Genomic DNA, 27,543 nt, shown 5'->3' with positions numbered 1-27,543 from the left:
ATCAGCTCGGTACGCTTGTCTGAGCAAGGCTTCCCGGCCCCTGAGGGCCCGCGCTGACATTTTCTCTCAGCAGGACGTCTACCTGTCTTCACTAAAGCCGCAGTGGTCTTGTCAATCACTTCGATCAAAAGCAGCAAAGGGTAATTGGCGTTGTCTCGAGGTCAACTGTGATTCCTGCGGATTAGTGGGACTGATGTTGACTTTTACGTCTAACTTTTAAGAACACCTTTGTTGTAAAGGGTAATACAAAGGCAGAAGTGGCTGATGAAGGTTTCCTGCAGCTTAACATTTGCTGCTTCATGAGGCAATCCAAAAATGAGCTTGCAATGACTAGTTAGGGATTTGGCCATTAAAAATGTGAGGTAGAAAAAGAACAAAGTCAACTTCTGTTCATTCAGTTTTGCAAGGACGAAGTTTAGCAAAATCCATCTTTTGTTTATCTCAGTCTGTGGGCAATTTGTTAGGGAAATTTCTTTTAGATACTCGGTTTAAGAATATCAGTTGTTTTTTCCCTTTTTCAATGCAAGTAAGGTTAGCTCAATACATTTAAAAAATATTACGTAATATTTACCCATCCAACATATATTTTACATCTATTTTGGAGACTAAAAATATGGACTGTTGTTATTTTGTTAGGAAACGAAATAAATGATTGATTGATAATGGCAGCTTCTGCCAGCGACCTGAAATGTCTTTTTGGAATGTTATGGCGATGATGATCAATAAGAGACAGCCTGAATGTGTTCTTTCAACAAGGATGACACATTTGATAGCCCATTTTCCACATGGGTTGTAAACATCTGTGCCGGATGGAAATGGCTGTCAATTTGCCTTCTGTCGCCACTTTTGGAGTTTCACACAAATCATCTTTACTTATGACATTTTTCGTCAAACCTCGGCTTTTGGACAATAAAATAAAAGGACATGGCCAACTGTTTGCTTAGTGCGAGTGACTTGTACTGTATGTACAAGATTTTTCTCTGGCAATTGTGCAAAAAATATACATCTAATGGGATTTTTCTGTTCTGTAAAAATAATGTTCAACTCTTCTTATTTTCGTGTACCCAAAGCAACTTCTGTTCAGCGTCCCTCTTTGACATGAGTTAAGACAAAAAAAAGAGCAGCAGTGTGCAAAAAAAAAATCTTCTGCATAATTTTACAAAAAGTCAATAAGTTGTTCAGCCTTCTTAAATATTTAATACTTCTCTCAGTAGTTTTTTTTTTCATGTCTCGTGGATAACAAGGAATATAAATTTGACTATACAGTACTTTATATTTTGGAGCCTCTATGGGTAACATTACCATAAGTTATTCCATTACCAATTGTTGTGGTGTACATGTTGCAATTTCTGGTTTGATTGCATGTGAAATATTCTTTCTCAAATTGTTGAACTTTGTGTGGGGCAAGTGGTGCTGTACAAGATGTTTACATAGAAGTAGGTCAGATTCTGATTGCAGACTCAAAATTTTCAACTATGAACTTTATATCACAACATAATAAAAGAAGCCAAATCCCTATTGGGAGTAAATGGAGAAATTAAACACATTCGCTTCTTTTCTGTCATTTTCAGATCGAAGACATTATTACTCTCATCCAGGATGAGACGGAAGGTGTCCCCATTAGGACAGTCAAAAGCTTCATGACCAAAATCCCCAGTGTTGTCACAGGTAAGTTGAATTCATTCACCTCCAGCCCAGTTCAAATTTGATATTTTCACTTATCCTCCCGAGACCCAGATTATATGTGTCCACTGTAGTGGACATTAGTTCGGTTTTGTATCACTTAACTAAGAAGCGCAAGCAGCATTTTCCATGCACCTTTCAGCGAGGTGACCGCAGTGCTTCCTTTGTAACGAATCAATGGAGAGAGGCGTTATTAGCTGAAGGTGAAGTTGGAGGAAAACATATGATTAAATGTCCGCACTGGAAAACGTGAGCGTGGAAATAAAATGAGTAATGCCGTCCTCCTGCTGTCAAGGTGCCCTCAAGCAAGACAATCAGAACTCCACCGCTTCAGTGGAACCGCCATTATGGATTTGTGTGTTGTCGCTCCACATTGTTGCGTGCATCCAAATTTCGTAGCCCTGTATTTGATTTTGGAATCTGCACTTTCATTAGACAATAATTGCAGGATATTAGTAAAAATCCACTTCCTGTTCACTTCTATTTAATTATCCAACGCGTGCACTGCCACAGAAGGGGCAACGACGACACATCGTGCGCCGAAGGCCATCTTCAAAATAAACACACCGAAAAATACATTAGTCAATGCACTGGTTGCACTATGCTTTTATTTTGAAGTTGAAGATTCTCTCTCCTAAATTTGACATTCATTTGACAGTCACTGCTTTTTATTTGTGCATGGATGTCCTCCATTGTTGGATTCATTTCCACCAAATGAATAATTGAAAGCAGAAACATTGTTGAACATTGTTGATGCTACCGTGCACAAGAACGCATGATATGCCAAGGGGCACATCTCGCCTGCCGACTGCGAGTCTGCGACACCCGGCAATCAGGACAAAATGCATTTCAAATGCCTCCTTCCGTCCCATTCCTTGCGCATATGGAAAATGCATTCGCCTTGGAAGCAGATCATATCAATAAGCAGCATTTACAGCAGCGGCAGATTGAGGTGCGCAATCTTTTCCCGATGGCTGCCTTGAGCCATGAAAGTAATAAATGATGGAGAATATAACAGCAGTTCCTTTGGGAACACAGGGAGAGTGCTAAAAGAAGAAAGGTAAAAAGTGCACGTACAGTATATCCGTAATATGAAATAATAGCCAATGTTGAGAGTTACACCCATGCAATGGGACTTTTTTTTTGTTTTTAATCCATACCTTTAGCGTCAATACACAATTTTCAGTTTGGACTAACGCGATACTTTTTTGTCTGATTTGATGCAGGTACAGACATTGTTCAGTGGATGATGAAGAACCTTGCTATTGAAGACCCAGGTATGTTTTTCAAAGGGAAAAACATTATTGGATAAACCACATGTTTTCATGTGTCGATATACTGTAAGTACCCATAGACTAGGGCAGTGGTTCTCAAAGTGGAGTCTGTGGACCCCTGGGGGTCCCTATAGGTGATTGGTGAGTTATCTATCTATAAATGCACTTTGTTCTCACCTGACTGGCCAAGCAATCTGTCATTAAGTTCAAGGGGCACTCCTATGCAACAATCGACCAATGAGGGGAGGAGTTGTAACCCGCTCCCGTTCAGAACTTAAATTCAACTCCTCATTGGTGTATGCATCATATAGGTGTGCGCCTTCGGTGACATATGAGTTGAGGTATCGGCAAATCTAATTTAATGTTTTTTTAATTGTATAACTTGTAAATTGGTAACAGTGCATTTTTCTTTTCATATTAAGAGCAAATTATTTGGAACATGAAACAAAATTGCATTGTAGTGGCTCCTTTGCAAAAACTGGTGCAAGACGCTAGGTTCTTTCTCTAGTTATCTAAATGAAAATATGGTTTGGCAGCGTGTAGCTTAATACAGACACTATCAGACCCTCGGGCATAGTGGTAGGAGAGCTGTATTCATTGTAGAAGTCCACAGTCCTGAGTCACTGCATGTAAATGTCAGAATTAAAAGCTACCGTCTCACTAGAAGTTCTCGTCTTCAGGCTACAACAGTTTATTCAAGGATAAACTTGTTTGTTCAGACTCTTGCCCAACTTAAGTTATCAGCCCGTTTTTATTTCACAAGCGTCCCAGTTGAGTATTTTACTGCAAATACCTCAAGGCTCACTGTGTGTGTGTGTGTGTGTGTGTGTGTGTGTGTGTGTGTTTTTAAGCTGAGGCCATTCACATCGGAAGCCTCATTGCGGCACAAGGATACTTCTTCCCCATCTCTGACCATGTGCTCTCCCTCAAGGACGATGGCACCTTCTATCGTTTTCAGGTAAGCAACGAGCATCACCGTGTGCTGAATACGTGAAGGTCGGGTCAGAAAAGCAAAAGTGGCCGGGAGGATTTAGGGTCAGGATTAGGGACAAGGTTGTGCCAAACTTGCCGTTTTTTTTTTTTATGCTGAGACATCGTTCATCATCTTCATTTATTTTAATTTTCCCTGCTAGCTAAAAAAAAAACGGATGACCCAAAAAAACGAATCCACGTTTCTTTTACTTTTGTTGAGGGAATCGTTTCACTCTTTGACAGAATCCGCACTCTATAATATCCGTTTTTACAGGAAATTTATAGAACGGGCTTATTTATGTGTTCACATGTTTGTCTTTAGATGTGGGGAAGCAGCGTGTTGCTCATTATCCAAGGTTAATGTGCATTTAGCTCCTAGTAACTGTGAACAATACTTTATGATCACAATGCTGGAAAAGTCGCTGCCACGTTAGTCTTTTGTGTCTTTGATGTGTGCGCCATCTTGTCCTCGTCACAAGAAATATGCAAAAATTTGCCTTTTCTTGAGTTTAGTACAGTTTATATTACAGGATAGGAACAGCACATTTTTCTTTACAAATTAAGAGTAAATTAAGTGAAATGTGAATTGTCATGAGGGCTGTTTCTGATGATTTTTTTTTTTTTTCTAATTGAATGTCATATTGATTTCCATTGAGTAATTAAGTGAATATATCTACTCGTTATTTTCTTTTAACATTCATCCATCCATCTTCTAGAGCCGCTTATCCTCACAAAGGGTGCAGGCTTGCTACTGCCTATCCCAGCTGACTTCGGGCAGCATGAGCCCATGTTAACAAGTTAGCCGTCACATATAGCATTAGCATAGTACTATGTGGTGCACCAACACAAGGAATGGAGCCAAGAAGGGCTTTGCTTACATATACGCGCTGTAACATTTTCAAAGTACAGGTCCTATTTTGAAACAAAATATTTTTGTCACTCTTTCTTTGGAAATGATTTGAAACATCTGAGATCCTCGTTTTTTTTTTGAGAGAGAGAGTCTTTCTCCCTCGCTTTACATCTGCAAGATTGGGCCATGTAAAAAACAGTGTCAGGAACATGGTTCCGGCGGAGCTTTGAGGCAGCTATTTTTAGTCAATCTATTGTTGAAGTCTACTTACCTGACTTGGTCAACTTTTCCGCCCGCAGCCCAAAGTCTATTGAAACAAAATTCCTAAAAATGCCGTTCCAAAGATTTTGAAACGGAACACTATTGACACAGCATATGTGTTAAGTTTCCAAAAATGCTTGCCGCCGGTTAGAGGGCGCATGGCTGAAAAGAAAAGGAAAAAAAATATATAGGATGTGCGTCACTGGATAAAAGGTTGAGAACCACCAATCTCAGTTCGCGGCATGCCCCAAACCATGAATCATTGACACAGAATTACACCCCCATCTCACGCTGGGTGATGAAACGCTCTGTCCACCATTTCCAGCATCCTCAGTTCTATGTTAGGATCCAGTGACCTTATTAAAAATGAATGGCGATTCGATCAAATATTCATCAAGCGCAAAAGGAGCGCTGGTTTGGGTTAGCGTCGACTTAGTCGGTGGCTGCCAAAAGCCTGCCAGAGATGCGTCGTGGGAGTAGAGTAGTAGACCAGTCACGTCGGGGACAAAAGAGAGATAAATGAGCGGCCGTATTTCTCTCGTTTTTCACCGTGGGCAAATACGACAGCGTTACTGATGTCGAGCGTTAATTATGCCGCGGCGTTTCATCCTGAAAGTCCTAATTAAAAACGAAACGACGTTCTCCGGCCTGGAAAGATTGCCAAGATTGTGTGCGCGCGTGTAGCATTGTTTGCTTTTGACTTAAAGGCTGAATAAATCGAGCTGGAGAGGCAATTTCATTCGCCGTTCCTTGACCCTGCTTCTTTGGTTTTGCAAGGCCGCAAAAGGGTTTGCTTGCCCAGAAGGATTTATTTAATTTTCCGAAAGCGTGGAGAAAATACGGGCCAGATATAATTGACGTAGACTTGCGCTGCGTCAAAACAAAACAGTAGGAAGCGAGCTTTTTTTTCTCAGCTTGCCCATTGTGTATCCGCTGCCTTTCACTGCCTCTCGTTTTATTGTGCTGCCGCAATGTTCCCTCGCCTCTGCAAATCCCCGGGACGCCTCTCGCGCAGCCACATTTGGAGTCAGCTATTTTGAATGGCTTCATTTTAGATAGGGGGAAATATTTTGATCACATAGATTCAGCACGGAAAGTGGCGCAAAGCAAATGTCGGCGAGCTCTCACTTTGCCGAAAGAGCCGTCGCTTGAAGTTTGCGGAAAAAGTTTGGGGAGTGTTTGGGGTGGCATTCAGCAGTGATGCATAAAAAGACATGAATCTGTTTTGTTGGCGTTTCCAATTTATTAAGCGAAGTAAAAATTCAAACATGCTCCCGCTGAATGCGGGGTCTTATGACATACAATAGACAAATAAATAAATGAAAATGCAAACGTATGTCATCTGCTGAATAAAGCCCAAAACCCGTGACTATGCAAAATGGGTTTCAGAGGCAATTTGAAGCCTCTACCACTGCAACATAGTAAATTGAAAATACAATTTTGTCAAGTTATTATTCTTGCTTCTCAGAATGTCACCTAAAGGTGATTTCTCAATTTTAAATGCTCTTTTTTTACAATAACTACACTAACACTTTGATTGCCGTTGACGTGAAAGGATATTAATAGAAGCGCCATTGAAGTCTATTGTTGTCAACTGTTTTTTTTTTTTTTTTTTTAAAGGAAAAACATCATCTATGGTGTGCCAGAATAGTTAAAATTGGTTTGCAGGGTCTCTTTTTTTTAATTGGCTGGTTTTTAATAAGTTAGAAAAGAAAACAAAAGCCTGGCTATTAACGTATCGACGTTTTAAAATAACAATGAGAAAAATGCCATCCCATCAGTGACATCCCTGTTTTGCTATGTATTTTTCCGCAGGCTCCATATTTCTGGCCATCTAATTGCTGGGAGCCTGAAAACACAGACTATGGTAAGAAATAAGGCTCCCGTTTTATAATATGTGTACTTTATTTGTGACTGTGTTCATGTTTTGATTGCTCTCACAACATGTAAAAGTCTGAGTGCACTTATTCTAATGTCTACGTGTCAACGAGAGGGCAGATGATATTTGCATTCACTGGCAAAGTATATGTTGAAACTCAACAATTTTGTACTCTATAGACAAAAGTATTGGGCCACATTGTCACCAACAGGAAATGGAAAGGCCCAGAACAGGATGAGCATTGTATCGAAAATGTATGGATGGGTACATGAGTATATTATTTCAAACAAACCTTGGTGAACTGATCCTGATATGGTAATTAGCTAATGCTTATAAAACCCCAAGTAAAAACATCCAAATGTTTCTTAAATATTAAAAATTACAAACAAAATAGTATAGTAAGTGCAACGGGACTCATGGCTAACCAATTAAAGTTTGAATTAGGCACTAAAATGCACAATAAATACGATATTGTAAGCACTCACACGAGAGCAAGTACCGTGACGCCGACCAATAACAGGCCGGCATCTTAGGGACGCCGACCAATAGCAGACAAGCATCTTTGGGACGCTGACCAATAGCAGACCAGCATCTTAGTGACGTACGCACTGACGTATGAGCGTGGTGCGACTCGCACAGTCATATGCACGTACACTGACGGCCATGTTTGAATCATGTAATTGTTGTTGACGCCGTAAAGCGGGAGAAATGCCGTAAAGAAGGGACAAAATAATAAATGTAGTATTCCACTCGGTAATGTGAAAAAAACGTAAGCCAGGGACGCCACAACCTGGGGGTTCACTGTAACTACCTTGCATGGGAACGTACGGTAGGAAGAAACTGGAGTACCGGAATAAAACCCACACGGGCATAGGGAGAACATGCAAACTCCACACAGGAAGGCTGGGGCAAGGGTACAGCAGGAACCTCAGAACTGTGAGGCGGACGTGCTAACCACTCTTCCACCGTGCCACCTCAACACTGTACTGAATCATTTTAAGTCATAATTTCGGAACATACGCTTTAAAATCCGGGATAAGCGGAGGCAAGCAGAAGCAGAGCGCGTCGCAGCCCAACAAATGAAAGTGTGTGATTTGTCTCAGAAGCCATCGTGTTAAAATGTCCACACAAGAGGAACGGGGGCACCAAACTCTCCCCGGCACATTGAAAATAGCAATAGATCAGGATTTAGAGGAAAAGGCACACAGACAAATAACTGCACGGCGCCACGCTGAAGCAACACGTGGACCGGATTAGTCTGTCGCCATTTGACTTGATGTCCTTCAGCCTGACGGATGAAGTGCTAGACACTCGACCTGTTAATCTCAAAGCAACAGAGAGGAGAAAGCGATTCTAGGAGGAAGAGCGCGGACGGACGCGTGCGCCGCAAAATGAAAGCTGTTTGATTGCCGCACTGCTGCCTGTGTGCCTCACAGCCATCTATCTGTGCAAGAGGACCATGCAGAACAAGACCAGGCTGGAGCTGGCAGATTACGAGGCGGTAGGTGACATAAGTCTCCCCCAACCTATTATTTATTGATCTCTTTGTCCATCTTGGGCAACAAATAACCTCTCGTAGGTCACAGCCCAGTGGATGATTTATTATTAAACGGATATCATACTTCAAACTCCTTGCGCTGGATTTCTAACAGTTTGGAGAAAAAGAGCAGCTCCTACTCTAGCTAAGTACTAAATACTCATGTCTTACTTAAAAAATACCTAAAGTAGTTCATTACTTTAATACGTAGTTATGTAAACAACTCAAACACTATTTTAATCATGCAGTATTTAGTACCATAAAGTAATTGATTACCTACAATAATTCATTACTTATTTAAGTAAAGTAATCATGGATTTCATCAATCATTGCAGCTTTAGTACTTAGTTACTCAAAGGGGCAAGCCCCCCTGGGGGGGCGCGAGGTGATGCAAGGGGAGGTATGGAAAATTTCATCAAGAATTTTCATCTTTTTTTTAATTTTCAGGCCCTTTGATGCACTTGGTTATTTTTTTTTTTTCAGTTTTAGATTAAGCTGTAACTTGTATACACGCTGTCAGAAAAAAAACAGTTGTTGAAAGTTGATTGGAATTTCTTTTTTTCTTTTGTTAATGTTTTAAATGTTACAGTTTTAGGTATACTTATACAATTTTTATTGATAATAATCTTATTTATAGTCAGCATATCAAGTGTGGGCGGGGGCGTGAAAAGTTTCCTATTTCGTAGGGGGGCTAATTGAGAAGCACTTTTCATTTCACCTGTGTGGGAAGAGAATCAGTTAACGGTCGTCGGGTTTAGTAAAGTCTCGTGTGTCTTTATGAATCTTGGTAATTTTGCCAAACCCACTCGTCGCAAAACAAACATTTTTTTCTTTGAGACGACAGTGTCATTTTGATCCAACAGGAGAACCTCGCTAGGCTCCAGAGAGCCTTTGCCAGGAAGTGGGAGTTCATCTACATGCAGGCTGAGGCCCAGGTCAAGTAAGTGGGATCTGTAACTATGGCAACAAGGCCAACTAAAACAAATCATTGCAAGTTGAGTTACATTACAGGAATGGCTTGCCAGAAAGTAGACAGAAACCCAAACTGAAAATTAGCAAATTGTGGTACCAACTAGCCGACAGTAAATTAGCACAGCTTCCCTGTGACTCGTCGGTATCAGTACACACAGCGCTGCAACTTCATAACCTCCGCAACCTTCAAGCGGTGATTCATGCTTCTCATCTAGTGCTGATAGCCGCACGGCTTCAGGTTGTATTTTTCACCCTGACTGATCTCCTCCGCAGGATTGACAGGAAAAAAGATAAAACCGAGAGGAAGATCCTTGACAGCCAGGAAAGAGCCTTCTGGGATGTCCACCGGCCCGCCGTAAGCCTCCGCCCGCGCACCTTATCTCACCGGTCCCGGGACGCACCTCCGAAAGGTCTTACATGATCAGTGTTGACCAGCGAGCTTCTGTATTTTCTCCAGCCTGGATGTGTGAACACCACAGAGATGGACATCAGGAAATGCAGACGCATGAAGAATCCTCATCGGGTTAAGAAGGTAATCCATCAAAAAAAGTCATTCTCAACCCATACATGGATTTTGGCCCTTTTGGGATGGATTGCAAATTGCGAAAAATAAATAGTCTTGATATATTTTCGATTTGTGATATCAGTTGCGATTCTGCTTAAATTTGGTTCATTCCGTCATATAGGGTTGATGTCTGATTGTATTTAACTCATTCAGTGCCATCGATGAAAATTCTCGTCTCTTAAAATAGTAATAATAATAATAACATTCTGATCAAATATTTTTTTTATGGCGGGCACCTGGCACCTTTGACTAATGCTTACCTGATATGAGCCAATTCAACACTATAGTTCTAATTGTGACCATTTGATGGCAGTGTTTCCACACTTAAAACACAGCTGTTACCTACATCAATTCGACTAAAGAATGGAAGTCAATCATTCATATGGCAGCATCATATGCATCATATTTACATAGACTTAGCACACATTCTGTTGGCCTGGGAAGGTGAGTGAAGATGCTAAATTTACTGGCCCTCTAGAGGTTACTGCTTGGCGCTGAAAGAGTTAAGTTCCAGGTTCTTAGTGATGCTTTTGCAGACTGTCAATCTCTCAAGCGGTCAAAGCCCTCTTTCGGAATCTAGTTTTTGAGTCTACTTTGTAAATATTGTTTTATGAGTCTCATTTCCATATCTACTCTTTGAGGCCAGTTTTCCAGTCTCATTTTCAGAGTCTAGTTTCAAACTCTGTTTTTTGAGTCTAGTTTTTGAGTAATTTTCGGAGTCTGCTGTTATGTTGCATTTTTCTGTGTCCTGTCTGTTTGATTCGCAATTGTTGTAGTAATGTACACTTCCTAACACTAATCAATATTCTTTTCCCATATGTCTACTTTTTTATTTGCTGAAAAATGTGGTGCCATCTTAGTGTCAACAATCTATGTTGAAATGTTGAGTGTTGCTTTTTGCCAAACTCATTTGATATGGTGTTTAAAAAGGCAATATATTTGCGTTTTTGGAGCCTACTGTTAAACGATAAATATATTTTATCGTTCTTCTGTCAAAGTTGGCATACACACATCAGATGTTGGAACAGTGGCGCAGAAGAGCAGATGTACTGTTTTTACTACTACTTTGCTTTCACTCTTGATGAGTGAGCAAGTACGGTACTTTTCTTTCATGTAAAAGCACTTAAAAGGAAATTTTCCCCTAATGTCCCCTTCTGCAAATAATTTCTGAGAGTGGTAATAAAGTTTTTATGATGGCCACAGTCTGACTTTGCAAATAACGTTTTTCATGAAAGTATTTTGGGTGGAAAAAAACACATTTTAGAAAGAACATGCTGTTTGTAGACATTTCTGGCATTACAGGCCAATATATAAACAAGGTTAAAACATGGACTATTTTTCTCTTTCACAGATATTCTAGCATCACAAATATGAACATTGGGTAATCATATATATATATATATATATATATATATATATATATATATATATATATATATATATATAGCTTGCTCTGTTGCAGTAACATCACAGTAAAAAAAAAAAGTTGAACATATTAGTTAGCATATTTCTGTGTTAATAATGTTTTCCAGATCCCCTGTCATGATGTAAAAATTTTTGTTAACACTACAAAAGAATTTATATAATGCGTCATTGTTGCCAGTTAAGAGTCTAAGTGAAATGTGACTCTTCCATCTTTTCCATGTTCTTCATCTTGCTCCAATGGTGCCAGTCAGTGTACGGTATAGCAGAGGAGGGCACGCAGTCCCGAAGTCCAATCCATACACCCTCACACCACTCCCGAAAAGGAACAAAGGAGGATGTGGAGAAAGAGGTAACAATACAAGATTGTCATCCCCCACACTGTAAGATGGTGAACAAACAAATGAGATCATCATACATTAGAAAACATGTTCAAAATATTTGAAGACATTTATGCATTTTTTTCTATTTTTTTCTTTCCATTTGCAGATAGTATTCCTGAATGCCCAGCTTGATCGACACTGTATGAAAATGTCCAAAGTTGCCGATAGGTAAAACATATTGGTGTTCTCACGTTGCAATTTTGCACACAATGCCGCATTATGACAATGTGGATAAAAAACAAAACAAATTGGTGAGAAATGTGCTCCTTAACCGCAGTGCACACACTTTGTAAACTATACACATTGCATATTTTTTCCTCACTTTGTAAATGCTTTTAAAAGCATCATAATTAAAGTTATGAATTTTTTGGGGACTGACACAGAGGACATCTTTTCGATGCATTTTCGACCAATTTTTGCTGGTAGCTCCCTACCAAACTGGCTGTGTACGTTTCCCCGCAAGCCCTCCATCAAGTCAGTGGACGCAATCATTAGCGTCTAGCAGAGCAGCAAAACTGTCATTACCGCCACCTTGACCATTTAACCCGCTGACACGGATCATTGAAGCAAATTAATTGCTGCTTCACAGAGCACACATTTGGATTGTTAACCCATGACACAAATCGCCATATAATATCAACCATGAGCATTAAGCACAAATATCAAACAGGATATTGATTTCAAGGCCTCATCTTGAAACATCTTTTGTCTCGTGTGATGTCCGTGTCAGTTTGATAAGCTACACTGAGCAGTACTTGGAGTACGACCCCTTGGTGACCCCGCAGGAGCCGTCCAACCCCTGGACTAGCGATGACCAATCCTACTGGGACCTGGAGGCCAGGTACTCTCAAAAAAGAAGTTCTAACCTCACTTCCGAGGTTCCTTAACACACACCACGTCTTTTAACTGGACAGCAATGATCTATGTAAGTCAGGGGTAGATTTTTAATTTGGTTTTGTAAAATTCACCCGGAGAAATACGGCAAGTGTGTCTAGATGGCCTCACTCGCACAATCCAAATGTGTCTTCATTTTCTTGTCACCAAGCTGACTTAAAGCAGACCCACCCTTTAAATAAATAATCGAGCAGACTTTTTTTTTTTAGTGTCAGCGAGACACAATAAAAGGATCTCAATGCAGTCGATTTCATAGCGCCGTAAAACTCCGTGCGGGATATTTACAGGTAATTACTTTGAGTAATGGTGTCTTTTCTGAGCGCTAAAGGAAATTCTGAGGCGACTGATGAATCCATCTAAATCAAATCAAAGAGCATTGTGCAGATGAAAAGCTTGCATGGCACTATGTCATGTTTTACATTTTCAAGCAACATGTCTGACTCTGCCATTGTCAACCCAAAAGCAAGGAGCCCAGTCAGCAGAGGGTGAAGAAGTGGGGTTTCTCCCTGGAGGAAGCTCTCAAAGACCCGGCGGGACGCGACCTCTTCCTCAAGTTCCTGGAGTCCGAATTCAGCTCAGAAAACCTGCGGTGAGCAAACTGCTGCTTCCACTTTTGACGGATGAGTTAAACAAATGAATTAATTGAGAAAAGAACTTTGAGATGCATTCAGTTTCGGACGGTTATTAAAAAAAACACAATTTACAATTCTGGTCCCGCCCACTTAACTCATTCATTGCCAGGGACGTTTTTTTCCACGGCATTCAAACCCAGATACTGAGGTATCGATTTTCTTAATGTACTTAAGTATCTGGGATTTAATGTTCGAACTCTTAAACGTGAAAATACGTTCCTGGCATTGAATGAGTTATGGTTATAATGAGCTACCTTTTCACATAGCTAATGCTTTCTAATTCGATTCCAAATAATTACACATAACTGCATTTGTTAAATCTTTTTTCAGAATTCTCACAGAACCTCTCCAGGAGTTCCGCATGCCTAGTTATTTAAGCTAAAATTTGTCAGCATCGACCCTGAGCAATGTGTCACAAACTTTACGTTGCGCAGCTTCTGGTTGGCCGTGCAGGACCTGAAGAGAATCCCGCAGCAGGAAGTAGCACAGAGAGCGCAAGAGATCTGGGCCGAGTTCCTGGCCGAGGGGGCTCCCAGTTCCATCAATCTGGACTCCCACAGCTACGAGCGCACGAGTCAAAACCTCAAAGATCCTGGACGCTACAGCTATGAGGACGCGCAAGTGAGACACAAAATCGCAATGACTAAACTTCATCTACCGCAATCCGTGTTTTTCCTCCTTGTGTTCAGGATCACATCTATAAGCTGATGAAGAGCGACAGCTACACCCGCTTCCTGCGCTCCAACGTCTACCAGGACCTGCTCAACTCGCGAAAGAAGGTTTGTCAAGTTCGCAACAAACAGGAAAAAAAACAGTTACGCAAGATCCATCGCTAGACATGCTTTTTTTTCAAATTTAATAGACCAAATCTATCTGGTGAATAAATCTGTACATTTGCAATTGGGGTCCTTGGAATAGGGGTTTGACCAGGTGTGCATTATACGATGTGTAATATAGTTAACGATAATAATAATATATGTAGCTGCCCACCTACCCATTTTGATCTCTCTCTCTCTTCCTACATTGTGTAATATTTGTAATTTATCATGATATATATCTAGCTCTTATATTGATGGCTCCCTTTGTCCAGCTGGAAACGGAGCAGGGCCGACGGACCTCGCTGGAGAAGTTCACGCGCAGCGTCGTGAGTTCGAACTCAACACTTGAACCCAACTTGTTATGTGTTGTCATTTGATTTAGAACTTTCTACTGCCTTCTTCTTAAAACACCGCTTGAACCACTTGTGTCTTGCCAGGGCAAGTCGTTGACCGGCAAACGTCTGACGGGCCTCATGCAGTCGTCTTGATGAGGTCTGGACTCGAAGCGGGATGCCGGATGGAAGGACCCTGGCGCGTGCGCGTGGGGTTGTGCCCCACCGCCGGACCGGACCGCCAGCGCGCTTCACAACTCTCGCCGGATGAGTTCAAGAAGGCCGACAGCATGCAATAAATCATCCGAGCTGACTGGGACTGCAGACTGACAGTGCAGAGGACCCCCCACCCCCCACCCCCCCAAAAACAATAATAATAAAAGTACAAAAGTAAGTGGTACTCGTTTCAAAGCACCTTAAATGGGTTCACTGTCTCTCAACTCACGTTTCTATGGTAACCAGCTGCCCAAGCTATCCATTTACATTAATTGATGTAAAGAAAATGAAGCTCGGCTGACAACTTAATGAGTAATGCTGGAGTCGGGAGCTTTTATGGATGTAAGCGTCCATCACCATGGCGATGTCGGCGTTTGACGGGGAAAAATATCCGGGATGACTGCCCACACGAGGTAAGGTGAGACAAAATACAAATTCAGCTGTGTATGCTCCATCACTTTTCAAAATGCTTGCCGGGACCCTTAAAACGACACGTATTGAAATCTTCCAAACATTCCACTTCATTCGAAAACAGCGGGCGACTCTTCATGCGGCCGCATGTAAAAAAATGACTATGATAATAAAAGGAATGCACAAGACAATGATTTGGCCTATTATTATTGATAGGAAACATGCCAACACAGAGAATCCACAGGACCCAAAGGGATTATTTGTTGTTGTGTTCTGTAGTACATGTAAATGCACAGATGAATACATAAAACGCTTTATGACATATTCAAATACAATTGTTATTTTTTTTCCTTTAGGCTTTTATTCATTGCTAAGAGGATAATAGTGCAGTTTAGTCAACCAAGGCAAGTATTGTTTGTGCTACATTGAGACTGAAACTTTAGCGTAAAAACGAATTTCGTTTTTAGCGTCACGCGCGATTATCATAAATACGACATTGTTAATGTAAACAAAAAACAGCTTTTTGCTATCATTTCTCACAAATCACATTCAGTTGGACAGAAATTCGTTGCTTTGGCAGCACTGCCATCTAGTGGAATTTATTTGATGTACACATTAAATTCAAAACGAAAATACGCATCAAAACAAATGGATCCCATTTTTTAAAATGCTATACTTGAATAGAACTTACTACGTTGATTATTAGGCACCACTGTGTATTTCAGTAGATCTTTATTTCTTGGAGAAATCACATTGTTGTAAAGAAGAACTAAGTGAGGATGTTCTAATCCACACGTTTAAATTCAAATATTTTTATCTTTATTTAACAGAAATGAAAAAATCTAATGATATCGCAATTTCAATCAACTCGCACACCATTTTTGTGTAAAGGCCAGCAGCCACAGTGCAGATATCACATGCCAAAGAATGCTGTCAACGTTCAAGTAAAGCGTTATTGATTTTTTATAGCACCTTTTTCAAAATGTGGGGTCAATTGCACACCAGGAAACTAGCAGAATTGTTGTTTGGATGCTTTTACAGCCTTGAAATGGATATGGAGAAGAAAAAAAAAGGTAAGTTAACTCATCAAGGAAAGCCCAGTATGTTATTGTATGAAACGAAAAGAAAAAGAGAGATAAAACACCAGAATCAGGAAAGCAAGTTGATACAGTCGTGGTATGAAATGATTTTTTAAAACTTTTTGTTTTTTTTAAGGGTATCACAAAATGTCACTGTTGTAGCTAGTTTATGACTGTTAAGGATGGGCGAGTACTGATACCATGTATGGGTATCGGGCTGATACCAGGACTTATTTCAAGTTATAGATACTCATGATACGAGTATTGGCTGCTTTAAAATAGAACTTACATATTGGAAGAATAGAAGATTGATGTTAATTTCATTATGTTTTAAGGAAACGTTTTTTTCGGGGGGGGGGGGGGGGGGGGGGTATATCAAATGTACTGGCTCTTGTGGTATTTGTTACCTGTATCAGTTACTTCTCAAGAATCGAGTATTTGTGCTGCATCAGTCTGAAAAAAAGGTTGTCCGCATTGTGCATTTTTTTTTCATTGCAGATTGAGACAGGTTTTATTTTAAAGAATATTAAGGATGTCTGAACATTTTTTTTTTGGGGGGGCACAATAATTAATAGACCGTAACGCCAATTAGACAAGATGTAATAATGTAGTCGCTTGCATTACATGAATTGACCTTGGGAGTTAGGAGACATGGCAGCAAACTTAAGAAAAAAAATATATATATTGATGTTACTTGGTTAGAGTGCATGTTGGGGTGAAAGGGCCTAATCGCACAAAATAGTCCATTGTTCAGATTGGTAAGAAGCCAACGCATTGTTTATTGACCGGATTAAAAGGTGGAGCAAATGCAAAGGAGCTTCTTGAATGGGCGGGTTGCTAAGCAGCAATGGCGGGGCACGAGAGCGGTTGGACCCCTTTGACTTCCAGAGCCTTGTTGAAGTGCACCTCCAGGGTCTTTGAGGCTTTGGTGATCTTCAGGTTCCTCATGCAACCTCGGAAGGACGCGCGGCTGGACAGAGCTGCCTGATGAACGCCGTCTGGACAAGACGTGGAACGCACGCGTAAGTCATTCTGCACTCGAAACAGAGTTGGGGAATAAAACCGCAACTATTTGACTTGATGAATTGGCTTGTTTTGCACAAAGGTTAGCACAACAAGTGCTTACTTTTTATTTTCAAGTCAAACAGTCTCAAATCGTGGCCCCAAATTAGGTAAGTTTTGACCCAGGTGTCTTTCGAGGGGACTCATGATCAGATCATTGGACAAATTTGAGTCTGACGCAAACCTAACCCAGAAACAACCTAAAAAAGTGAAAAAATATTGCCTTGTTTTATGGATTATTCATCGGGCCAAACATTTGAGGTGAGGCATTTACCCCAAAACGGTGTGAAAACGATAACCTATTAAAAAACAAATTCAATCTTAGTACAAAATAACCCCAAAAGTTGAGCTATTTTGAACAAAAAAACAAAGCCCAAAATTTGGACAGTTCAATGGGTTATTCATGAAACGACCTAAAAGGTTGGGTGGATTTTGAACAACTAAACCCTAACCCGTATTTGCTTGGTACAAGTGCGATTTTTGTGATTTAGCCTCGTACCCGGGTAGCCTCCCACGTAGATGGGGTCGTTGGTGTCACAGGAGTTGGAACGCGCGTTGGGACTCTGAGCTTGGCTCTGCTTGCCGTCCACCAGCAGCTCCACCCTATGGCGGATCTTGTTGGCCACCACCGTGTGCCACTGGCCGTCGCAGAAGCCGTCGCCGTCGGGCACGTGCAGTGCTGTGATGCGTCCGACGCCGTTGTCCACGTGGAAGAGCAGCTGGTATAGAGAATTATGTTGTAGGTTCCCATAAAAAAAATCTGGCCATTGTAAAACAATCTTCCATGAGACCCCGCTTGTGTCCACTATAGTGGACATTTGTTTTTGGTCTTTTTTTTTTTTTTTTTTTTTCCTCATTCGAGTGACCCAACCAAGCCTTAGTGCGCTCAGTAAAGTACATCCTGGCCTTTCCGATGATGTCACGTGTTTGGGTGGGATACAGTGAATTTGGCTGTCTTCTGAGACAAATAGACACAACAGTGGACACATATGAATTAGGAGTGTCTCGAGCGGAGGATTGATGTGTGGCAGAATTTAAGTTCTCTGAGCGTCAAATTCTAAAGTTATATTGAGTCGTTTTCCTTGTCTCGACTTCAGTCTAGTTTTCGAGTCTAGTTTTCCAAAACTTGGGTCCTAGACTGGGTCTCTCGGGAGCTTATAACCTCAAACGATTCCTACCTGGCCCTGGACAATCTCCAACCCGAGTCCTTCGTTGCCTTGGTTACTGATGGTCAAAAGGACGCCGTTAATTCTGCTGGTTCTGAACTCCAATGCAATGGACACATCCAGACCCACTTTGTAGCTGGGCACTAGAAATGCAAAGAACGAGATCATTACACTGAAAAAAAGGTTGCATTACAAACATAGTTTCATTCAATGATTCCAATATAAGTAATACAAAAATATATGTGGAAGAATACAAATATAAGTATACTGTATTTGTAAAAAATGCATTATGCGGATCCTGAAAAATTGTTTGCAGGATTTGCAACTATTAGTGTCTTACGATTTTTCCCCACATAAGAGCAAAAAATAGTGTTAAATGACAACATTACAAAAAACTTAACTGCAAAGTTACTTTGCATTTGGCTTATATTTTCTTCCATAAAAAGAAAAAGTGTCTGTTACAGGGTGTCCATCTCACCTGCTTTCAAGAATCCGGTTCCGTCAAAATAAGTGCCTGGCTCGATGGCAGCAAAGCATCTTCCGACCATGTGACTGGACGTTGGCGTGGCCATGTCAAGCTTAAAGTCTTCAGTAAGTGCTTCGGTGCGGCCTGGGACAAAAAAACGGGATACAATGACTTAAAAACACAGACCTTCGAAAATAGTTTATAAACAGTTTATGACTTTTTTTTTTTATGTATTTAGTTGAAACAGTCTTACCCGGAGTAGCAGCTTTTGTGGTGACTGGACCTCCAACCATTTTTAATCGCCGCATGCACCCATTGATGCTGTAAAGGATCTAAAAGCAGAAATTTGCAGTCTTAGGGTACAATATTCAAGTCTGCTTCTTATTTTTTGCGTTGCATTACCGGTCCGATCCTCTTGGTGGTGTAGTTTTGCGGTAGACCACCAACATAAAGCATTCCCACCACGTCTAACAGATCCGCCTGAAAATTAATTTCATACAGATAAACACATTTATCCTCTTTTTTTTTTGACAAAATGCATATTCTAAACTACAAAATAATTGTACCTTTTTAGGGCTAATCATCTGTTTACTGTATCGACCATCCACCACCAGGGCAGCCCTTTGCTTGATGCGAGCCACACGGATCTAAGAAAAAATAATAAAAGCACAATTCAAAAAAAAAAACAAAAAAAAAACAGACTCATGATAGCAAGGAGGTTAATGGGGATAGAACAGGGGTGTCCAGTGGACACAAGTAAACAAGCTGAGCCTCAGGAAGATAGCTGTGATTTTTTTTTTTTTTTTTTTTTAGCATGTTAAATACAATAGAGAGCTAGTATCTGCCCCACCTTATGCCAGTTGCCATCATTGATGGAGAAGGGGACACATCCAGACGTGTTGCCGTGTCCAAGGTCATAACCCAGGCACACCTGTCCATCCTTGATCTGCACCATTATGGAGGAGCAGATGACACATAACCGCTTAGTATAGTATGTGAAAACATGGCGGCATGGAAATTGTTCCAACACCACACCTGAATGGAGACAAAATCGGCGTGGTTGATCCTGGCCATGTAGAGAATGAGTCCTGTTTCCTCCTGTGTCCTCAGATCAAACTCCAAAATCAACCTGAGAAGATGCACATCATTGGAAAAAAAAAGACAATAACCGATAGGTTTGTCAAGGAGCTTATTATATCTTTCTGTGACCACACCCTCTCATTTGGATCCACTGTAGTGGACATTTATTTTGTGCTGTCTTTCGATCATTCCAGCTACCCAACTAAGTCCCACGGTGCTCATTAGTGGACATTCTGGCCTTTCTAATGATTTCTCATGTGTTTGGGTAGGATGCGATCAATGTTGGCATCTTTCTGAGACAAAATGGACACAAGGGTGGACACAAAGGTCTATTGATTTGGGGCAGTATTTAGGTTTTCAGTGAGACGTTGTCAAAACATCAAGCGCTTAAACTGCCATGCCAAAATGTCTTCCGAGGTTTCTTCTTGAGTCTAGTTTCTGAGTCTAGTTTCCAAAAGAGTCTAGTTTCTAAAGCTAGGTGTCAGGATGTGACTCAAAAACAATTTTTACGCCCACCTTTATACTGTCTCATTGCAGTTCCTCTAATTTATTGTAACATTTATCCTCGAATCTGCATATGCCGAGCTGGTTAATGTTTTTTCGGTTCAATTTCTGGTAGGTGTGAGCTGCACAAATCGATTGTCGTGTTTGTAAATACCTTTCTCTCACTTTGGCGTCATCAAAGTCAAAGCTCATGTGACTGTTCCTTCCCAGTCCGAACTGATAGGACTTCTCCAATGCCACAGGGGCAACCGCTGAGGGGCACGAGTCCTGGAGATCAGATAAAAACAAATATAGGCAAAATTGTGATTACACATTACAGCAAGCGTTAAAATATTGTGAAATGTATATCTATGTCAATCGAACACTTATTCAAGTGTAGACAATGAAGCGTTTTCCTAGATTCGTTTCAATTGAACGGACGAGTTGTAGTTTAGCATGTGGCCACAGGGTGTCAGTGTTGCAATATGTTGAAGTCGTCTGTTGCTCTCTTCATCTCCATCAATTTCACGTGTCACACGAGTTTTCCTCAATCCCTTATTTCGTTTTTTTTAATCCCTTCTCATTTTGTCCTTTTTTTTTAACTTGTTATTCTTTCATTATATCAGCGAGTCTGCAATGCTGTTGCTAAGGTCTTTTTTTAACTTTATCATATTCTCCTGAGACTACTATAATGGACATTTATTTTTGGTCTGCATCTCATTTGAGCTCCAAAATGGACACACACAATATTGGACACAAATGTATAGACTGGCTTTCAGGGGGACAGTGGTTGTCAAACTTTTTTCAGTGATGTATACCCTGTGAAATCTACGCAATTTTTGGAAGCAGACTGCTGTGCCATTTGTATTTAATGATCTTTGGAACTGCAAAAATAGCTCAATTTGTCAGTTTTATTTCTACCATCTGCTGAAGAGTTGTGTCACTACTCACGGTGTGCACCTATATAAATGTTAAAGACATACAACTTTTCGCAAAGGAGTCATTTAAAACTTCATTTTTAGAAATGTTGCTTAACATTTCAGTCAATTTGCTCTTAGTTTGAAAATAAACCTACTTGTCACTGCTTCAAAAAAACATTAAATTATGATACCTGCAAAACCCTGTTCAAATCTCATGTACCATCTGTGCCTTTACATAACCCCAGTGGTACACAATACCCCAATTTGAGAACCGCTGTCATATAGGATCGATGCGCGCCAGTATTTCGTGATTCTCAGTGATCCATTTTCCAAATGTCGCAGTTTTCCCAATTTCTTTCAATCTATTTTTCGATTCAAGTTTTCCAAGTCTAGTTTCCGAGTCTAGTTCCCAAGTTGAATTTTTGCGTATGAGTTTCCTTCCCCTTCCTCTGCTCCAATATGTTTGACTTGCTCTTCCGTTACAAAAGTTAGAGACACTGGTTGAGTGTGTGTGTGTGTGTGTTTGTGTGCGTGTATCTTAATCTCCTCTGGTCTCTTGTTCCCTTTCAAGTGAAGACATTCCCCGCACGGCGACCTTGCTTTGTTACCGCCGACACTCACCTCTTATCATGCTCTGTCTTCATATCCGCTCCTGCTCAACCTCTGCCTTTCTTCTCTTTCTCCACCTCACCCGTGTCTCCGTCTAACAAAAGAAGCTCTCTCCCTCTCCCCTCATTCTTGCCTGCGCTCCCTCTCCTGCGGCTTTCCATTAAGCCAACAAAAAAAGCACGAGCCGCCGTCTTCAGAAAGAGTCCTTTCCCGCTCTTCTTCATCGGCCCTCGTTGTCATCTTCTCCTCCTTCCATCCTCTTTTATTCCCCTCCCTTTCTTTCATCTCCTCTGTGACTTTCCATCAGGGTAACAATGGGGAGATGGTCCTCCATTCAGAGCGGCTAGTCTTTCCGCGGAGGTCACATCCGATTGAATGCGAAGTCATTAAGTCAGGATTTGGTATGTGTATGTATGCAAATGTCCTGTGTGTGTGTTGTCAGCAGGTTTCCCTCAGAGAAGAGACTTATTACCAAGGTGGAAATGAGCCACTTTTACAGCCACTCCGAGTCATTATCTTTAGCCCAAATGTTTTATTATTCCGGAGAGGACCACTCAAAGACTTTCCATGTTCCTTGTACTGTAAATGAGCGCTCATTACATGCCTTAATACTCCTTTAACCTCTTTACGGTCTTGGAGCTGAAACTGTGTAAAGTTTAGAACGCGCGAGATGATTCTATTATCCCTAATTGCCCTCGCAGGATTAATATCCATTTATCTATAGCTTTGCACTCTGCAGTGCAGTCTCTTTGAAAGTGTTTTCGAGCTGAGATGAACGCGATTCGCACTGCTCGCAAAGAGCGGTGATGTGATTCGCCGCTAATGCCTTTTTCCATTTGTGGAGACCAAGTTTCACTTGAACTATGCAAAACATGAGGTACGCTTGCATCGTCTGCAAATGAATGGATAAAAGTATAATCGTCTTCATAGCGCGGTTTGGACTATAACGTTATTTCCGAATGTCGACGAGGAGTGATGAACGAGGGAGCTTCATACTCCCAACTATTCGTAACTGGCTAAAATTTGACCTGGGCAACCTGCTGAAGTGTTATCTAATATTTTGAAATCAAATCGAAGCATTCTGATCACCGTTCGCATTTGCTCTTTCTGCTCTGTAGAAGGAATTAGAACTGCGGGAGTTTAGCTTTAATGTAGTTTGAAGACTGTCAAATTCTTGATATGATTAATTACGCGGCTGCCGCAGGCCAGGTCAGCGATGGGGAACTTAAATGAAGGAGGGGGCCACAGGCCAGGCTGACGGATGCGCACCAGAGGCGACAGCGTGTTGGTTTATAAACCCAGAGTTTATGTGAGGAAACTTGATATTGAAAATTTAGTGGATGAGTGTTTGTTCCAGACTATAAGGCACACTTAATCATTTCGTTTTCTTAAATATTAACAGTGCACCTTTTCATCAGTTGCGGAATCGTGCAGGGATGTCAACCGGATGTCGGATGAAACTCCATTATTCTTCTTTATGTCAACTTTCAGAGCGTGAAAGGCCACATTAACTCATTCAATGCCAGGGATGTATTTTCACGTTTTTTTTTTAAAGGCTCCGGACATTCAATCCCAGATACTTAAGTATTAAATTCATACTTAAGTATATTAATTTCCAGATAATTAGGTATCAAATCGATACTCAAATATCGATATTGAATGTCTGGACTCTTAAACGTGAAAACACGTCCTTGGCACTGAATGAGTAAAGGTTTGATGCATCGACTGACTACTTTACATGATATTTCTGACTGGGTTTGAATGCACCACATAGTGTGATCAGCTACCACTAATGCTGGACATATATATATATATATATATATATATATATATATATATATATATATATATATATATGGATACAGCATCCACTGGACATTATTAGACTGCACAAGTGTACTCCCTGAGCTATAGAATGAATGAAAAAAAAAAAATCATATGGTCACTTGTAAGTGTGTATACCGTGTCAGCAGCGGGCGAGGCTTCAGCAGAAGCAGTAGGTGCGGCAGCAGGTGCGACAATTGCTGTAGGCTCCTGTCAGTCATCGGGGGGCGGGAAGGAGAAGGAGGGGATTACGTGATACGGCCAGAAGCACACGAAGCCACTCCAATCAGCAGCAGCATTAGCCATGCAATGATGGTAAGAAGGCTTTTTTTTTTTTTAATTGGGTTAAAGACAGTAAATAATTCTATTCAAGGATTGCATTGTGCTATAGCAAAGGTTTAACCAGTCATGTATCTCCATGCCAAGGGTCAAGCTACAAAACGAATGGCTGAATGTCTCCTAGCTCTTAGCATCCCAAAGTGTTTTGGCTCCCGCAGGCCCATAAAGCATAGCTGGCATGCACAGTTAGCTTGCACATCAGTGTGACTTCCCAGCGAACCAGCGGCTGCTAGAGAGGGTGTTTAGTGGCTCAAGGCTAAAGGGACAATAAAGAACACTTAATTCGCTGAACAAGTGCGGCGAGATGGAGCGCTAAGCTAACAGAAAGGCCAGGGCTGCATTAGTTCCCTCGGAAAGTGGCGTGCGACTGAGAGGTCATGTGTTCATTTTTGTTATGATCGAAATAGGAGCATGATATTGTATGTTTAATATTACTACTTACGATTGATATTCTCACTGGCTTTGTGAACAATATGCTTACAGGTGCGTTGTTTATTGAGCTCACAAAGGTATTTGACGTGGTGGATCATTACGTCCCGTGCGATCAACTTTTTTCTACTGGTTTTAACAGTTTTGCCGTCCTTCGGTTTGATTGTGTCATTTAAAAGCAGACTTTCAAACGATAGCTAGAGGAGTACCACAAGGCTCTTCATTTGGTCCACTTTTATTTTCAATCTTCCTCTATGATCTTCCTCTAACTTGCACAGACTGGAATATTCAACTTCATGTGGATGATTCTAATGAAAATCCAACTGCGCTGACATCCAGTCATGTATCTCAAATATGCTTTTTAGTTCCACAATTCAAAATGGAAATTGATAACATTTCATTTGATATATGCCAGCTTTTCAGTGGAACCAATTACCTCCATCTATCTACTCTTATAATCTCCTTTAATTTGTTTAAAAATACCCTTCTTCATGTTCTGCATGTAAGGTAAGGTATCTACAGTAATTTATGTTGGTGGAGTCCACATTGTTTCTTATTAATTCACCATTTACTCAAGTATTAATGTTGAGGAACAGGCCTTAGTATGTTAAGTGCACGCGTCTTTAGTTTGGAACACTCACGGCAGGAAGTTCAGGAGTGGGTGTAATGGCAACAGATGTCGGCGCGGGGCGCTGCGGTTTGAGCGCATCTACTTCCTTCTCATCTTCTTCTGTCGGATAGGGAAGAGGCAAGAGTGGGGCAAGGCTGGGACATTGGCCGATTTCAGCATTTTCAAAGGACACCGCCTGGGAGAAGTCTGACAGACTGTGAGAGTGGGACAAGAAATGTGTTGAAAGAAAATTATTCAATTGAAAGTTTGGGCATTCATAGACAAATCGCCTTTCAGACTTTTTCAGTCATACATATATATATATATATATATATATATATATATATATACAGTGGGCCCCCGGGTTACGAACTTAATCCGTTCAGCGGCTACGCTCGTATCTCGAATTGCTCGTATAGCGGGCAATCCAAACCCATGTTAATTCGTGAATGCGTGCAACGCGCGCCGAAGCCTTAGGTAAAAACGACACACTGTATACATATATTAAAATTGAGTGACATAATCTGCTGTACACTTGCATTATATGATAAATACAATGGATAATTAGCTTTTACCTTTGAAACGACGAGACTTGAGCTGGGTGTAAGCAGAGGGGGGCAGAGTCCAACGCTCAGGGTTAACACGGCGATAGATATGCTATTGGTCTTACAGTGTTACAGTAACTCTTTCAGTCAGGGTGCAAATCACGCAGATACTAAAACATCATCCTCTTATTTCTTTCTTTACCGCTGCTAGTAATTTTAGAAGCTATGTCTAACAGATAAAGTTTGCAAAGTCTTCACAACATTCCGTTTTTCACTAATTTTCTCTCCTTCCTTCCATCCTGTCCCATCAAGCTAGATAAAGGCGTTCGGCCAATAGCATATCGGCATTTCTGTGATTGACGTGTGACGCCGGCCAATAGCATCTCCGTGAGTGAGACCGGGTGACCTTAATCGACCAATAGCATATTCGCATCTCCGTGACTGACTGATAATTATTCGCACTTTTTTTTTAAACGGTTGGAATGTATTGACAATTATTTTTTAAAAAAACACACATTTAAACCAATGACAATTCTTTGTCCTGCAATCGGCACATTTAATTTCATGTCAGCTGTTTTTCCCTTTAGCTGTACAAACACTACACTTAAATGGTAATATATTTAGACACCGTGAGTGAGACAGTCAGTGTGACGTTGTAAGACCAATAGCGTTCACGTTACTGCTACAAGTCTCTACTGATGATTGATGATGTCGCTACTGTTGATTTTATTGACGCAATTAAACGAGAACATTTCTACATACTCAATGGCCGGCATGTCGAATTGCTCGTAAGGCGAGAGGTTTGTTCGTAAGTGGAGGACAAAAATCTCCCTGATCCACGCTCTTAAGGCGAATTGTTCGTAAATCAGGGTGCTCGTAAGCCGGGGGCCGACTGTATATATATATATATATATATATATATATATATACAGTATACTTACTGTATGGTCTCTGTATATATTTACTGTATATTAGTGCTGTCAAGTTACTATATTTTACATGTATATTAGTGTTGTCAAGTGAATACTTTTTTCCAATCATATATTGAAATTTTCGACTTTAAAGTGCAAGTGTACATGAACATTCATCTTTGGCTGTCTTTGTGCCGATGACTCTGCTCTCAATTTGTTTCCAAAATGACCGGAGTTCAGCTGCTATAGGAAGTGAATAGAATTGAGTAAATGGAGTTCCTTTATAATGTTTTTGAATTCTTAAATTAATCATTTTAATTATTCTCCAATGTTGATTTAGGAAAAATAAAGAGTGATAAATAAAATGTTAAATTATAATTGGATAAACGATCCAAATCACGATAATCCATTAAGTATTATTTATTCCTACTTGAATAGAATTTCATGATATAGATTAAAAAAAGTTTTTATCAGTGGCTGTGTGGTCAAAACAACCCAATGCTTGTTGTCTTTATTATGTTCATGCGCTTTATTCTTCCTCAGTTTGGTGTCATTTAGACATTTTAATTTGTATACTTGCACTTTTACGATCATTAAAACGTCAATTTGACACCCAGTTCCATTATACATGAAAAATCAATAACCTGCACATGATAACCCAAGTCAAATCTATACGCGTGTTCAATAGTGATAAATAACATCAAATTGACAGCTGGCCGGTCCTGAGGACTCGTGAGGGACAAGGAGGCATCGCGTGATGGTTGGTGGCGGTGGTCGGGGGAAGGTTAATAGGGGTGAAGTGAGGTGAGAGATGGACAATCAGGCACAATGAAAGTCATGAATATGTTTATGCAGTTGGACAGATCTATTACTGCGGACCAGGCACAAAGAGACAAAGACTGTATTGTCATTGTCATGC

General features: G+C 40.7%; 2 protein-coding genes across 3 annotated transcripts in view; one reads left to right on the top strand and one right to left on the bottom strand.

Moving 5' to 3' along the window:
- Positions 1–15,434, top strand: part of rgs6 (regulator of G protein signaling 6) — a 50,960-nt gene extending 35,526 nt beyond the window's left edge. For both annotated transcript variants that reach the window (XM_088403114.1, XM_088403115.1), the window contains 16 exons: positions 1,572–1,668; positions 2,910–2,960; positions 3,809–3,915; positions 6,856–6,907; positions 8,356–8,420; positions 9,320–9,396; positions 9,702–9,783; positions 9,886–9,960; positions 11,666–11,767; positions 11,905–11,966; positions 12,529–12,639; positions 13,156–13,281; positions 13,759–13,945; positions 14,014–14,103; positions 14,415–14,468; positions 14,580–15,434. In XM_088403114.1, the coding sequence (XP_088259240.1) occupies positions 1,572–1,668; positions 2,910–2,960; positions 3,809–3,915; positions 6,856–6,907; positions 8,356–8,420; positions 9,320–9,396; positions 9,702–9,783; positions 9,886–9,960; positions 11,666–11,767; positions 11,905–11,966; positions 12,529–12,639; positions 13,156–13,281; positions 13,759–13,945; positions 14,014–14,103; positions 14,415–14,468; positions 14,580–14,630 (1,389 nt within the window). In that variant the 3' untranslated portion in view covers positions 14,631–15,434. The remainder of the gene's footprint in view (positions 1–1,571; positions 1,669–2,909; positions 2,961–3,808; positions 3,916–6,855; positions 6,908–8,355; positions 8,421–9,319; positions 9,397–9,701; positions 9,784–9,885; positions 9,961–11,665; positions 11,768–11,904; positions 11,967–12,528; positions 12,640–13,155; positions 13,282–13,758; positions 13,946–14,013; positions 14,104–14,414; positions 14,469–14,579) is intronic.
- Positions 15,435–16,543: 1,109 nt separating this feature from the next.
- lama2 (laminin, alpha 2) overlaps positions 16,544–27,543 on the bottom strand; it is a 130,971-nt gene continuing 119,971 nt past the window's right edge. The window contains exons 64-75 of the mRNA XM_088403944.1: positions 25,200–25,383; positions 23,929–24,000; positions 20,613–20,725; positions 19,910–20,003; positions 19,725–19,820; positions 19,441–19,521; positions 19,277–19,354; positions 19,128–19,206; positions 18,887–19,018; positions 18,421–18,551; positions 17,742–17,961; positions 16,544–17,178 (exon numbers count right to left, since the gene is read on the bottom strand). Coding sequence (XP_088260070.1) covers positions 17,018–17,178; positions 17,742–17,961; positions 18,421–18,551; positions 18,887–19,018; positions 19,128–19,206; positions 19,277–19,354; positions 19,441–19,521; positions 19,725–19,820; positions 19,910–20,003; positions 20,613–20,725; positions 23,929–24,000; positions 25,200–25,383 — 1,441 coding nt within the window. The 3' untranslated portion in view covers positions 16,544–17,017. The remainder of the gene's footprint in view (positions 17,179–17,741; positions 17,962–18,420; positions 18,552–18,886; positions 19,019–19,127; positions 19,207–19,276; positions 19,355–19,440; positions 19,522–19,724; positions 19,821–19,909; positions 20,004–20,612; positions 20,726–23,928; positions 24,001–25,199; positions 25,384–27,543) is intronic.

The sequence above is a fragment of the Hippichthys cyanospilos genome, chromosome 20, assembly GCF_059441005.1.
Source record: "Hippichthys cyanospilos isolate Australia breed blue-spotted pipefish chromosome 20, RoL_Hcya_1.0, whole genome shotgun sequence".
Lineage (NCBI taxonomy): Eukaryota > Metazoa > Chordata > Actinopteri > Syngnathiformes > Syngnathidae > Hippichthys > Hippichthys cyanospilos.
Note: the sequence above shows the minus strand (reverse complement) of the source record. Positions and strands in the feature narration are given on the sequence as shown.